Raw genomic sequence first — 14,974 nt, forward strand, 5'->3', positions numbered from 1 at the left:
ATTCAAAATAAAGTAAAGGTCATGTGTGAAATGTAATGGCATATGTTTTTCTTTGTTTTCAATGGGTGTTTGTTTCCAAGTTCTGTCATTTTTATATCCTACTATTCATTTTTCTTGATCCTGCATTTACCACATACTTGCATGTGAGGGTTTCTTCCTGCTCCAGTTGTGTGTGTGGGCAGGAAAAATGAATGCTTAAATGCCTCTGGATGTGCCGGAATTAGTCTGATCTTGTTGTTACGGTCTCTGCAGGAGCAATATGTAGAGAATTGAATAATGTGTCTAATACTGATCCTTGACATTCTGCAAGTATGCTTTCACAGCATAGTTTTAGTCTGTCTTCAAGAGTCTGTCAATTCAATTTTTACAGTATTTGTGGGATGCTCTCCTATGAGTCAAACAAATCTGGGGCCGTTTAAGCTGCCTTTCTTTGTATACATCAAAAATCTTCTGGTGGTCCTGTTTGGTATGTCTCTCACACACTTACCAATGTACGTTTTTCATTATGTGAGGTACATAGTTTTACATTTATGAGCATTTAAAGCAAGCTGACAATCTTTGCACCTCTTTGAAATATTATTCAGATCTGACTGCATATTTCTAGGGCTTTTAAGACAATGCATTATTAAAGGTAACTGTATCATCTACAAAAAGTCTGATGTTGCTATTAACATTGTCCACCTATCATTAATATGGAACATAAATATGTAACTATATGAAGCAAATTTAAGACAAATAACAACCCAAGGTGCATCTTTGCATAAATAACAATAAAAATTGGATAATTGCATTAAGGATACAGTCAATTTCTTTTCCCAACTTTCCCCAGCCATATTCTGTACACTGTTGCTAATGATCTCAAGTCACACAATTTCTGTGATTGCTTTGCTATCTCTCTTCGAAATTTTTCAAAGTGTTAACATTTTCATAATTTTCATGTTTCCTGAAACTGGAGATAAAGAGTAATGTTTTTGATAGTTTTGAAGCCGGTTTGTGCTTGTGAGTGTACACGGCAATTGAATTAAAGAAAAACAGTGACAAAGCTGTCCCTATTGATGGAACATTTTTGCTGGTTTAGAGTTCATATAAATGTATTGTACTGGAAGGGTACAGTTAAAACTCAGTTTACATTCAGGCCAATAGAGACATAGAAAATAATAGATTATACAAAGATGGGGTAGTAGATTGATCTTGGTGTAGTACGTGGAACTATCTCAGTATTTGGCTCAAACGATCCAGGGCAACCATTGAAAATATGGATATCAGGATGAAGATTGATTTCTACTTCTTCCAAACATGTCCAGTGGCACAGCACCACTCCGCTTAGTACTGAAACCTATTGTCAGATATAGTTTTGTTTCCAAGTGGAAACTACCATTATCATACAGCATAATATTGCAGTTGTTATTCTTTCTGCCTTTTACTGTAACCATGCAGACACGTGGTTGCCCTGAATCATTTGAGCCAAATACTAAGATAGTTGTAGCAGTTATTTGAACTTAGGGGTTAACAGTCCACTATATTTGTAGAAGCCATGAATCAGAGATTAAAGATGAGTTGTGTACTCTACCCCTCCCTCACATCATTTGTTGATTGTCTCTGTCTTTATCATTAATTCTTTTAATAATCTTCAAGAGGAGTAAGATTTACAATCAACTTTTTACTTATCTTCTTTTCTTGTAGTTGGCTTCAGTTCTTCATGTCTGGGACTGATTCTTGAAGCTGAAATTTTTTAACATTATAGGTTCTCATGGTTCCAGTTGATGTAATAACTTCTGTAGAATAGCCTGAGCAGTAATTTCTGTTTTTGTATTGATTTTATTCTCTCATACTTTTCTGTATCATACTGTGTTAACAATTTACACTTCAACAAAATTGAAAATTATGTTGTTATTGCCAAAATTAAAAACACGTCTGATCACATCAGTCATGCCCACTACTAATCCATTCTGAGGTATTAACAATATTCCAAAGGGCTGGCAAGTTCTCTTGACAAATGACTTTCTATTTATATAATCATTTTATAAATGAATTCAGAAATAATTTTAATAGTTAGTGTCAGATTGCATATTAATAATAGAAATTTTAAGTGTGCCAAATATTTCATAATTTCAAATGTTTCTAAGAGAAAAGTAATTTTAGCTGTACATTCAAAGCTAGCACATAGCAAGTGTAACAATGAAAATAACGTAATTTATTTTTATACATTTTAGCCTGAAATATAATACATCGTGTACAAAATCATATGCAAATCTTTTAGGAAAACAATTGAGATAATATGAATACATTTAAAAATTTGTAATTATTTTTGGTATCGACTACTTCTGTTGAGGAAAAGTAATGCTAGAGGAGGATGTCTCTTTACAGTTGGTTCATAGTTCGAATATATTAGAAAAGTTTATACCTGTGTACATGTCACTGTGGGATTATGTTTGTAATGTGCACTAGGAATCATTATTGTGATATAATTCTGAAACCTAAAAAAAATCTTCTAAATGAGATTTATAGGGGCAAATGTTTGAGATATCTACTAATCTGTTAGTGGTTCACACTCTTCTACTTTTGCTATTTGTATTAAAAGTGGCTCTTTCTCTGGCTCATGATCTCACATAACTTAATATGGAATGTTTCAGCCACCAGAGCCACCTGAATCATGGAATGGTGTCAGAGATGCCACAACTTTTGGTGAGGTGGCACCACAGATCAACTTACTGACTGGCTCTTGCAGAGGAAATGAAGACTGTCTTTTCCTTAATGTCTACACATCAACAGTATGTTTATAGCTAAAAAAAATATTTAAAGAAACATTAATTTCTGACTGTTACTTATCATGAATTAATTTGATGTACAATCAATAGAAGTGTTATCATGTATGGCTTCTAATTTTGATCTTTCATTCATTTATCTATCATATTCTGTAGAGTCCATGAGAAAGGACAACTTTCAGGAATCCAAACTGAACTAAAACATGAAATGAGAAAAGAAAAGTTGCTGTTCAAAATTACACTGTGCCGTATATTAACAGCATATCAGTATATTGCTACATACTCCAATGTAGCTGTTACTTTGGAGAGAACAGAAAACCTGATGCTTCCTGAGCTACTCTGCTATACTACTGTTTATCTACTACTAGTAGCATATTTAAATGAATGCACAATTATTTTCCAAAGACTAACAAACAACACATTTTCTAGTTCCATTCTTTCTGTGTGCAAATTTTCACAAAATACGGGGGGGCAGGGGGTAGGGGGTAGGGGCTCAGGGATCAACAATTCCTGCTAGCTATCTGACAGTGTCAAATGTGACTTCATAGGCTTTCCCGAAATAATAAGTCTTGATAGTCTCTTCGAGTTTTAACACAACAACACTGATAGTGATCACAGAACAACAGTTATCTGTGTGGCGTGATAAAAGAATCCGGTTAACATTTAACATCACAGTTCATAAAATCAATTTGATTCAATATTTCAAATATTGAACTGTTTGCCGTCTTCAGGAGAATGCTGCTTCTGCTGATGAGTCCCACTGAGAACTGATACCTGGCTGTATGTTGATGTCCTATATAGGCCTCCATACCCCACAAGACACATGTGCCACTCATCACAGTTGCTGCCCTCCAAGACTGGACAGAAGGTGCCACCCTTAGTACAAACCCAGCAGCAATGATATATCACACTCAGAGATGATTTTTGAACACTTGGACTGGCTGCAGCAAAGAACATTCTGTTTTGATGTGGGATAGTACAGGATTCCATGCCATGCTAAGAGGAAACCCATTGTCTCTAGTAATTAAATTATCTGCCAACCTAATTTCAATTGTCTCTTTATAGACACTGTTCCAAAAACTGGAAGTGTAGGCAACTACCACAGGTTCATCAAATTTCATACTGTGCCCCTCATTTAAGTAATGATATGATACTGCCAATTTTTCTGGCTGTTGTAGCCTCATATGACAGAAACATACCACACACCTGTCATGAATTGTACGAATCAAATGGCCGATGTAAGCAGAGCGTATGCCATTTCCGATGAGGTCAATCTACCTCAAGAATTTGGGCATTTCATGGCTGTTTTCAAGGAACATTGATACTCTGAGAAGCAGATTCATTGGGCTATGAAGTTTGTATCATCACCGGAGATGCATGAAGAGGAGCATAGGTCTGTGGCCTTTATTCCTTACACTGATGGCATGTCAATTAAGATTGGAAGGATTTTAAGGAATTCTGACATTAAGAGTGTGTTCCGTCCAACTTCCAAGATTAGGCCACTACTCAGCTCTGTGAAATATGATTTGGGGCTCAGGAAGCCTGGTATTTACAAAATTCTGTGTCAATGTGGGAAAGCTTACATTGGCCATTCAATTCACACAGCTCATGACAGGTATGTGGAACATTGCCATCATACAAAGCTACAACAACTGGAAAAATGAGTGGTAGTGGAACATGGCTTAAATGAGGGACATAGTATGAAATTTGACACAACTGTGATAGTTACCTACACTTCCAGTTTTTGGAACAGTGTCTATAAAGAGGCAACTGAAATTAGGTTGGTGGCTAATTTAATTAATGAGTTTCCTCTTATCAGGATGTGGAATCCTGTACTATCCTGCATCAAAACAGAATGTTCTTCAGTGTGGCCAGTCCAAGTGTTTGAAAATATCTCTAAGGGTGATATATCTGGTGTTCTACTAAAGGTGGTGCCACCTGTCCAGTCTTGGAGGGCAGCAACCATGATGGGCAGTGCATGTGCCATGTACTGTACAGAGGCCTATATAGGATATTGATTTGCAGCCTGGCATCAGTTCTCAGCAGGAGTCATCAGCAGAAGCAGTGTTCTCCTGAAGATGGCAAACAGTTGGATTGCCGAAATATTGAATCAAGTTGATTTTAGGATCTGTGATGTTAAATGTTAACTGGACTCTCTTATCACACCACACAGGTACGTGTTGTTCTGTAATCACTATCCGTTTTGTTGTATAGTTTGAGTGATTACAAAATTGTATGTAGTTTTATGACAAATAATTATGAATATAGCTTACTACAACTACTCAAGTGTTTGTTAATGTGTAACTTGGCCTATTGTACATCCCTGAAGATTCTACTTCATGATGGGATTTACAGAATACAATGAATGTATGACAGGGAATTTAAAGATGTGATATGGGATGTAAGATACAGATAATTACTTTTCCTTCAGTTTTCCTCAGTTTCTTTAAACTGTTTAAACATGCTGAACTAATTCACATGGAATGAACACTGCTAATTTACATCCTTCTTACCCAGTGCAAGACTATGTTCCATCTCATGTAACAGAACGTTAAACCCCAGTTTCCACTCCTTCCTTCTTTTCTGGCAACCTTATTCCTTCAGTATTTCACATGTTGTCAATTGCAAAACCAAATGAAAGTATGTAGCACTATACATCATGAATTTACAGGGTGAGTAGCAGAAAGACATATTAAAAGGTTTTTTTTTATCAAAATATTTCTGTCATTATATAGAATTCACCATGCATACTAGATGCAGAATGCAAAATCTACATGTATTCCCACCATCAAATCTGTTGTTTTCTGCAAAATCAATCCACCTTCCTCTAGTTTTTACATGCTAATTTACTGGTTCTGACAATAACTTTTTGTTATACTTTCAACTTCTCAGTTTGGATCTAATGTCTTTTCAAGCATCTGTTGGCAGCTATTATCTCTCTATTGATCTAGCACTCAACAAGACAAGAAGTTACTACTATAGCTTTGCAGCATCTTATATAGTGTTTTAAATGTGGGCAGTGCTACATCCTTAATTCTTTGATACATTCAATAATAACTTAGATTCTCCTCTTATAAACATCAGCTTTTGTAATTGTTTAATGTAATATGTAAGCTACACTTAGAGACAATATAAACTGAAAGAAAATTTTTAGAGTTAAATGAAACATTTGATTCTACTTGAACCCTTTTACTTGTGCATATTTGACCTATCATTTTGTTTCTTACCTGTATGTAATATATTACTTTTCTCTTTAGACAGAAGAGAACTCAGGGGATCTGAAACCCATCATGGTGTGGCTACATGGGGGAGGTTACATCATGGGCTCTGGAAATGCAGATTTTTATGGTCCAGAGTATCTCCTTGAACATGAAGTTGTATTGGTCACATTAAATTATCGTCTTGGTGTTCTTGGTAACTTACTATTCAGTTTCTATTACCTTAAACACCAAGTTTGCTCTTATTTACATATAATATGCATCCTGGAATTTTCAGTTTTGCCATTTTGTATATTTGTTGTATAGGGAAGATTACTGTCCAGTACTCCAAATGAAATACCTGCTTAACACACAACGTAATGTCATCACAAATAAATTTTACACATTCTTCTGTTGTGGAAAACAATATGAGTGACTCTCAGAGAATTTGCTTCATAGGTTTCCTTAGCACTGGGGACTCTGTTGTTCCTGGTAATATGGGGCTAAAGGACCAAGTAATGGCACTACAGTGGGTCAAAGACAACATTGCTCTTTTTGGAGGTGATCCTGATAACGTGACAGTGTTTGGAGGAAGTGCTGGAGGAATGTCATCTGAGTATCTTATGCTTTCACCAAAAGGCAAAGGTGAGTATTATTATTAATTTCTACAAAATCTGAAGTGTATAATTGGTACTTAGCTATAATTCCATTTTCATTTTTAATCATAAGCAAGACAAAGGGGCTCACTTCTCTTGCTTATGACTCAAAATGAAGGTTAAATTACAACTATAGTATTTTGCATAAGATGAACAACAATGTGCAAATACTGGCACTCTTCCATTTACATCTTTTTTTGGATAGCTATCTAACTGAGACCCTACACTGTCATTGACATAACTGCTGAAATAATTTCAGATAATTTGTCACCCTTCATTCAGTTTATTTTGAATTCTTACATCAGACTTTTTGGTCAGGATATTGCTGACAATTAAATTAATTAAAGCTGAGGCATGCATGTAATTAATGCATTTTTGACATAATGAGAAATTTCTGCGTTAAAGGTGTTACTTCATAAGTATGAAACTAATAATAGGAATGATTTTTGTAGAGAAACACATAGTAGGCTCCATATGTTACTTTAGAGATACTGTTTCATGTATTGTGTATCCATGATCTGGCTGTGATCAAATGTACTTATTTCATATTTATTGCCCATTTTACACTTCAGTGTCACACTGACAGGCAATAATAGTTTTCCTAACATTCTAATTGCCACTACGTGATGTACTGAATTTTCCATTCACAAATATGACATGAGTTCTCTCTCTTTTACACAGCAGCTATTTATAATTAAATTACTGATGATTATGCATTACAGTATAAATACGGGTCAATGCTGAATATTGTTTGGTATTCTCAATCAAGTTCAGATATAAGAGTTTGATGCCATTGAAAGTGCTGATACAGAAACATTTTCTATAAGAGTAAGATCTCTTAAAACAGTTCTTAAACAATGAATGATATTTGTAAAGGTTAGCTTTAAGAATTTGTGCTTTTATGGTACCTGGTAGAAGTATAGTTGGAATTATTGCACATGGTTTCTTTCTGTGCAATATCCAATAGAGCAATGGAAAATAAGTATTTAAGTTCAATCCTGTTGCATCATTAGGCACAGAACACAAATTCAGATTGGATAAGGCTGGGGAATGAAACTGACTGTGCCCTTTACAACAGAACCATCCAGGTGTGCACCTTAAATGATATGTGGAAACCTAAAACTGCATGGCAGCACCTGGATTACAACATCTACTACTCCTGAATGCAATTGTAGTGTCTCAATAAATATGCCAATTGACCCAGTAGCAATATGATAAGTAAGACTGTGTATTCATGACACATCCATATTGAGGAGTTCAGTTAGCACTCTTTATTGTCCTTTATTTGTTTATTTCTGCATTATGCTCATCTCTTTTCTCTCAGCTATGTGTTCTCAATCACAGCTGATGTTCAGGAGTCAGCTGGAACAATTTAGGAACTTTCAGCTGTTCTCATAAAGCTTTTGATTTGATTTTTCTTCATGTCAGGGATATGATATTCAATTTTACAAGACTCTTATTCACTTTTAATGAGATGCTTACTCATTTGCATTTTTCAGAACCTTAATATTATAATTTCATGGAAACATTTTTATACACACTTGGTTGCAGACGCGCTGCGAGTGTACTTATTGTCTGACTCATTGTGATGCATTAGATTAATAATAATCATCATGAGCACTTTTTCCACTCCAAATTCCATCTGTACAGCATTATTTTGCTATGACAGGTATTCATTTGGCCAATAGGATACCTCAGATTACTACAACAAAAACCACAATAGCTGTTTCAACGTCACTGCTGATCACTTCATTGCTAATATCCTCCCCACAGGAGTTTCTAACAGTTTTAGTACTACATATTGCTGTGTCCATAAACTGGTATTTTGAAAAACAGTTTGAAGCTCTTCATATGTAGTAGTGCATTTCAGGTTTACTGCATCGTGCAGTATCACAAAGTGGAGTGGCCATTGCGGACACAGTTTGCAACACAGATGTTCCAGAAAGGGCATTTCGTCTAGCAAAGTACCTTGGCCTCTCCACAAACAAGTCAGCTGAGCTACTGGACTATATGATGAAGGTCCCTGCAAAGACTCTAACTGAAAAACAGTACAAAGGATTCTCAGAAAAGGTACTTCAATAATATTACAGTGCTTGCCAAAACCAGCAGACTTTGAAAGTTCTTTAAGCTGTTTTCTGATTTACTGGTGCTTGTTACTGTATATCAGGTGAAGGAAGTAATGGATTTATGCATAAATGTTCATTACACAATCTTTATTTTTGAATCTGTTATAATGAATCAAAAGCAGCAGTTACTGACCATTCAAAACATATATAAGGTTGTTGAATGTTCCCTCACTGACTGCATTTATGTTATTGTTACTGACTGTTAACACTGATTATTTTTAATATATTTTGGTTAGTTTTACAGCCTCACTAAACATTTCATTGGGATCAAGTGGCAAATACTTTGCATTGTAACAACCTGCAGGACAATGTTCACCTAGTATTGTTGCTATAGTCCTATGAGTTTAACAATAGTCAGGTTCTCAACTATGGTTTATAGTTTTTGGTCATAACTGGGTACTAATTTATACGTATGTTATTCACTTTCAGGACAATTTTTACTGGAACTTTTGTGAGTTATCACATTCTGTAGAAATTTTTGAGGTAGTATATGATTCTTATGTTTACTACTGCCTCTGCTTAATTACTGTCTGACTCATCCAGTTGACACACACACACACACACACACACACACACACACATACACATACACACACACACACACACACACACACACACATCACATCACATCACATTATATCACATCGCTACTCCAACTTTGTTGTAAATGTCATTTTAAAAGAAAATTAGTTAGCTTTTGTCCTGTCAATAGAGCTTCCATATGAAGGTACTACATCAAGGTTCGAACTAATTCAAAGTTCAATAATCATTAGAGAAGTTGTTTCTTATGACATAAATTATCTACTGAAAGAATCTGTTCATGATCTAAATAATTTTAAAACAAATTTAGTGAATGGTTCAATAGGCTGTACAAATTCTTCAAGAAAGAATCAAATAGGAAAACATAAATATGTTCAGTTAACTGCATACCTTAGCTGTAAACAATGGTAAGTCCCATTTAACTCATTTCAAGAAATCGTGCAGTAATGTTTAAATAAATTCTAATAAATAAGATATTGCATGTATCTGCAATGTGATTCCCTTATCCAAACACATCATTGTTTTCACATATATCTACCATAATGAAATATTTTTAAAATGGTAAATTCTACCCACAATTATACTTTCTAAATTTTATCACTGGGTAATTAACATTATTTTCTCATAAACAGGGCGCACTTAACATCACCTACCTCTGACTTACCACAGTTTACTTGCTGGGCAAGTTCATGAAACATTATTGTGGAACATTTCCAAAATACATGTGTGTGTGTGTGTGTGTGTGTGTGCGTGTGTGTGTGTGTTTGTTGGTAGTCATAGAATGCAGCACAGTGGTTGCAGCGTAGCTTGTAAATCACATGACTGGTTTCAGAGGTAGTCCTGCCTTTGATGGGATAGGTGATGTTTGTAACCAGACTGAAGAAAGTGGTGGTGGGAGGATGTATGGGACAGGTCTTGCATCTAAGTCTTTTACAGGGGTATGATCCATGAGGTAAGGGGTTGGGAGCAGGGGTTGTGTAAGGGTGGACAAGTATATTGTGTAGGTTCATTGGACAGCAGAATAACACAGTGGGAGCTGTGGGAAAGATCGTAGGCAGAAAATTTCTAATTTAAAGGCACGACAAGAGGTAGTTGAAACCCTGGTGGAGAATGTAATTCAGTTGCTCCAGTCTTGGGTAGTACTGACTGACAAGGGGAATGCTCCTCTGTGGCTGGACTGTAAGACCTTGGGAGGTGGTGGAAGATTGGACAGATAAGGCACAGGAGATTTTTTTTTTTTTTTTTTTGGTTCAAGGTTGGGAGGATAATTACAGCCTGTGAAGGCTTCAGTAGAGCCTCAGTATGTTACAAGAGGGACCGTTTGTCACTGCCGATGCAATGACCATGGGAGGCTACGCTGTGTGGAAGGGACTTCCTGGTATGGAAGGCAGCTGTCAAAGTGGAGGTATGAGTGATGGTTAGTAGTTTTGATATGGACAGAGGTACTGATGTAGACATCTTTGAGGTGGAGGTCAACATCTAGGAAGGCGGCTTGTAGGGTTGAGTAGGACCAGATGAAGCAAATGGGGGAAAAGCTGTTGAGGTTCTGGAGGGATGTGGATAGTGTGTCCTCACCCCCAATCCAGATTGCAAAGATGTAGTCAGTGCATCTCAACCAGGTGAGGGGTTTAGAATTCTGGGTGTTTAGGAAGGATTCCTCTAGATGCCCCATGAATAGGTTGGCATAGGATGGTGCCATGTGGGTGCCCATAGACGTACCCCAGATTTGTCATCCTGGATACAGCTATGGGCACCCACTTGGCAAACAAGGAGCAGAAAGTAATTTAGATGTCAAACGTGTTAATGCGTGCTCACAGACCAGTGTCCATCAAAAAGGAACATCCTTGTGGAGCAACTGATGGAGGGGATAGACCAACATGGCTGCACCTCAAAAGAATTAGTGATGGTATGCAGTTTTACCTAAAAATGCTTGGAGTTCTTTGAAATTGGTAGGGTGAGGCAGAGTTGTGACAGCAACCTGATGACATAAAGGTTTAACACCATCTTGAGAAACCTCAAACACCAAAGACACAATGGACGTCTAAGAAAAGTGTGACTCGGCCAATTGCATTTCAGCCCTGCAGTATGTAAGACCATGAACGTGGCACATAAGTTACATAAATTCTCTCCCTTGAATGCACCTTCACAGCAATGTCATCAAGATACTTGATACAACCTGGAATGGACACTATCAGCTGTTCCAAAAAATGCTGAAAAATCACTGGGATGCTAGCCATACCAAATGGGAGGTGCTGATATTAGTACAGCCCAAAAGGTTTGTTAATCTCAAGCAACTGTTTAGAATTCTCTGGTAAAAAGGATTCAGCTAAATCAGTTTTGGAAAAAAAAAATGGCCCTCAGTAAGTTGCTAATAACTCATCTTGAGTGGGCAAAGAGTTGGTGGGATTGATGGATTGTGCATTAACTGAAACTTCAAAGTCACCACAGAGGTGAAGCTGACCAGATGGTTTTTTAACAATCACAAGGGGGTTAGAACTTTCACTCAATGTGATTTCACTTAATCACCCAGAACCACTGGAATAGGGCGTGTATGGAAAAAGTGTGGTTGTGCCATAGCTTTCAGGGTAATGCAAGCCACAAAATTAATGAAATAACCTAACCCATCTGAGAACAAGAGACAAAAATTCAGACTATAGACAGTCTTACCGCTGGCAAGGGAGCTGGTCAGAAATGAGGTGGACCATGTCCAAAATGTAAAAACCAGAATCATTGAAAGCATTTGGGCCAAACAAACTGTCCCAGTGACAGTGTCATCCGCTATCAAAATAGTCAAGGAATTAACCACAGATTTGTACATAGTGGGAGCTGTAAGTTGCCCCAAAATTGGAATGTGCTGCTTGTTGTAACTCATTAAGAGTTAAGAAACTGCAGGCAATGCCACACAGCATAAATCCAGTTAGGTTTGTGAGTTCAGTAAAGTCATGGTTCACATGTTCACTTTTAGTCTGAGCATTTGGCCATCATCACTCACACTTTGACAATCAGTTTGTCATAATTTGTGAACACTGGAGATACACAATTAATATTCATGTCAATGTCTGCATGAGGTGGTGGGAATGACACAAAGACACTATACGCCCTATTTTCATACAGTTTTTGCAAGTCGCCATTGCTTAGGGCCCATGGCCCTGTCATGTTTCAAGAAGCATTATGGGCAAAATGGGAACATGGAGCGCTGCTGCTGCTGTGGCTATTGTTGTTGTTGTTGTTGTTGTTTGGCACATTGCTGTCCAGTGCATCATGGAGGTTGTATTTGTATGGCTGACAGGTTGTCCTCCCCCTCTTCCGACCTCTCTGTTGGCTCTGCTGATCATTTTTATCAACTGTCTCTTCTTGCAGAAGCTGGGGCATCGTCAGAAGAATGCATTTTGTATTATGTTCCTCTGAACCTATAAAATTCATAGCTATAAGTTTAACATCCTCCATGAATGTCAGAATTAATTTCACCTACAAAGGTAAAATACATTCATCAATAGTCTGTAGTATGCAGTACTCTCATACATATGCCAAATATGCGTATACACTCAACACAGGTCTTATAGGATACATAAATGCAGTAATAACGTGCATAAGCAGTTAAATATCTAATTGACCTTTGCTTGTATGGTATTGGTACAGATCTAGGTAATGCTATATAAGAAAACAATGCAGCAAGCACCTTGCACAGTCACATACATGCATGTAAACTATGATAAGTGAAGTGACTTAACATTGTTTACTTGCTTAATGAAATTTGTACATTAATCTGATTAGTCACACCTTTTGAAGTGTGTTTGCATGCGGGATCTTTATTGGAGTCATATGTATCCACATCCTCCTCTTTATTCACACAGCTCATTCCTAGAAAGTGTTTCCTTGGCACGAGCACCACACATATTACCACTCAAAGCAGCCATGTTTGTGGCACTTACCACTGTTTACATACACATATCCTGCCAAAGTTGCCACTAGCTAGAATCTGAGTTTCAAGATAGAGCTTATATTGCTTGGATCGTAATGGAATTTTCATCTAATAAGGCAAAAGTACATTGCTTAGTATGTTTTCATGCAATAACTCAGGCTCCCAACATGCATTGCTCACCACTTTTTACAGCCAAGATCTTATTATATATTAATGACTTGCCATTCTATATTCGTGAAGAGGCAAAGTTAGTTCTCTTTGCTGATGATACAAGTATAGTAATCACACCTGACAAACAAGAATTAACTGATGAAATTGTCAATACTGTCTTTCAGAAAATTACTTAGTGGTTCCTTGTAAACGGACTCTCACTGAATTTTGATAAGACACAGTACATACAGTTCCGTACAGGGAATAGTATGACGCCATTAATAAATATAGACCTTAATCAGAAGCATATAGCTAAGGTAGAATATTCCAGATTTTTAGGTGTGTCCATTGATGAGAGATTAAATTGGAAGAAACACATTGATGATCTGCTGAAACGTTTGAGTTCAGCTACTTATGCAATAAGGATCATTGCAAATTTTGGTGATAAACATCTTAGTAAATTAGCTTACTACGCCTATTTTCACTCATTGCTTTCATATGGCATCATATTTTGGGGGAACTCATCACTGAGGAATAAAGTATTTATTGCACAAAAGCGTGTAATCAGAATAATAGCTGGAGTCCACCCAAGATCATCCTGCAGACATTTATTTAAGGATCTAGGGATATTCACAGTAGCTTCTCAGTATATATACTCTCTTATGAAATTTGTTATTAACAACCTAACCCAATTCAAAAGTAATAGCAGTGTGCATAACTACAATACTAGGAGAAAGGATGATCTTCACTATTCAAGATTAAATCTAACTTTGGCACAGAAAGGGGTGAATTATACTGGCACTAAAGTCTTTGGTCACTTACCAAATAGTATCAAAAGTCTGACAGATAACCAACAAGTATTTAAGAAGAAATTAAAAGAATTTCTGAATGACAACTCCTTCTACTCCATAGAGGAATTTTTAGATATAAATTAAAAAAGAAAAAAAAATTAAAAAATAAAAATAAAAAATAAAGAAAAACAAAAAACACAAAAAATAAAGTTGTTATATTAACTTAAGTATGTTGTTAAATTAACCTAATTATGTCATGTATTGGAAAATTCGACTCATTCCACATCATTACGAAATATCGTATTCATGATCCATGGAACTAGTATTAATCTAATCTAATCTAATCTAATGATCTTCAATTAGGGTAAACAATTTAGAGAAATTAAGAAAATAAAATTTTCTCGCTCCTGAGATTAAAAGCTTAGCTTTGAGACTTTGATAATGCTCATTGTCTTTCTTGTTTTGGTCTTCAGTATTAAAGCTGGTCTGGTGCAGCTCTCCATGCTACCCTACACTGTGCAAGCATCATCTCCAGATAACTACTCCAACCCACATCTTTCTGAATCTGCTTACTGTATTCATTTCTTGGTCTTCCTCCTCAATTTTTAGCACCCACACTCCCCCTCATTACTAAACTGGTGATCCCGTGACATCTCAGAATATATCTTATCATGTGCTCCCTTCTTTTAGAAACTCTATTCAGTACTTCCTCATTAGTTGTATAATCTACCCATCTGATATTCAGCATTCTGCTAAAGAACCACATTTCAAAGGTCTTTACTCTCTTCTTGTCTAAACTGTTTGTCGTACATGTTTCACTGCCATAC

At 36.5% G+C, this 14,974-nt stretch overlaps 1 protein-coding gene across 2 annotated transcripts in view; it reads left to right on the forward strand.

Moving 5' to 3' along the window:
• Positions 1-14,974, forward strand: part of LOC124776402 (putative inactive carboxylesterase 4) — a 107,787-nt gene that overhangs the window by 44,869 nt on the left and 47,944 nt on the right. For both annotated transcript variants that reach the window (XM_047251380.1, XM_047251381.1), the window contains exons 2-5: positions 2,634-2,771; positions 6,023-6,179; positions 6,422-6,607; positions 8,489-8,688. In XM_047251380.1, the coding sequence (XP_047107336.1) occupies positions 2,634-2,771; positions 6,023-6,179; positions 6,422-6,607; positions 8,489-8,688 (681 nt within the window). The remainder of the gene's footprint in view (positions 1-2,633; positions 2,772-6,022; positions 6,180-6,421; positions 6,608-8,488; positions 8,689-14,974) is intronic.

The sequence above is a fragment of the Schistocerca piceifrons genome, chromosome 2 (genome assembly GCF_021461385.2).
Source record: "Schistocerca piceifrons isolate TAMUIC-IGC-003096 chromosome 2, iqSchPice1.1, whole genome shotgun sequence".
NCBI classification, from domain to species: Eukaryota; Metazoa; Arthropoda; class Insecta; order Orthoptera; family Acrididae; genus Schistocerca; species Schistocerca piceifrons.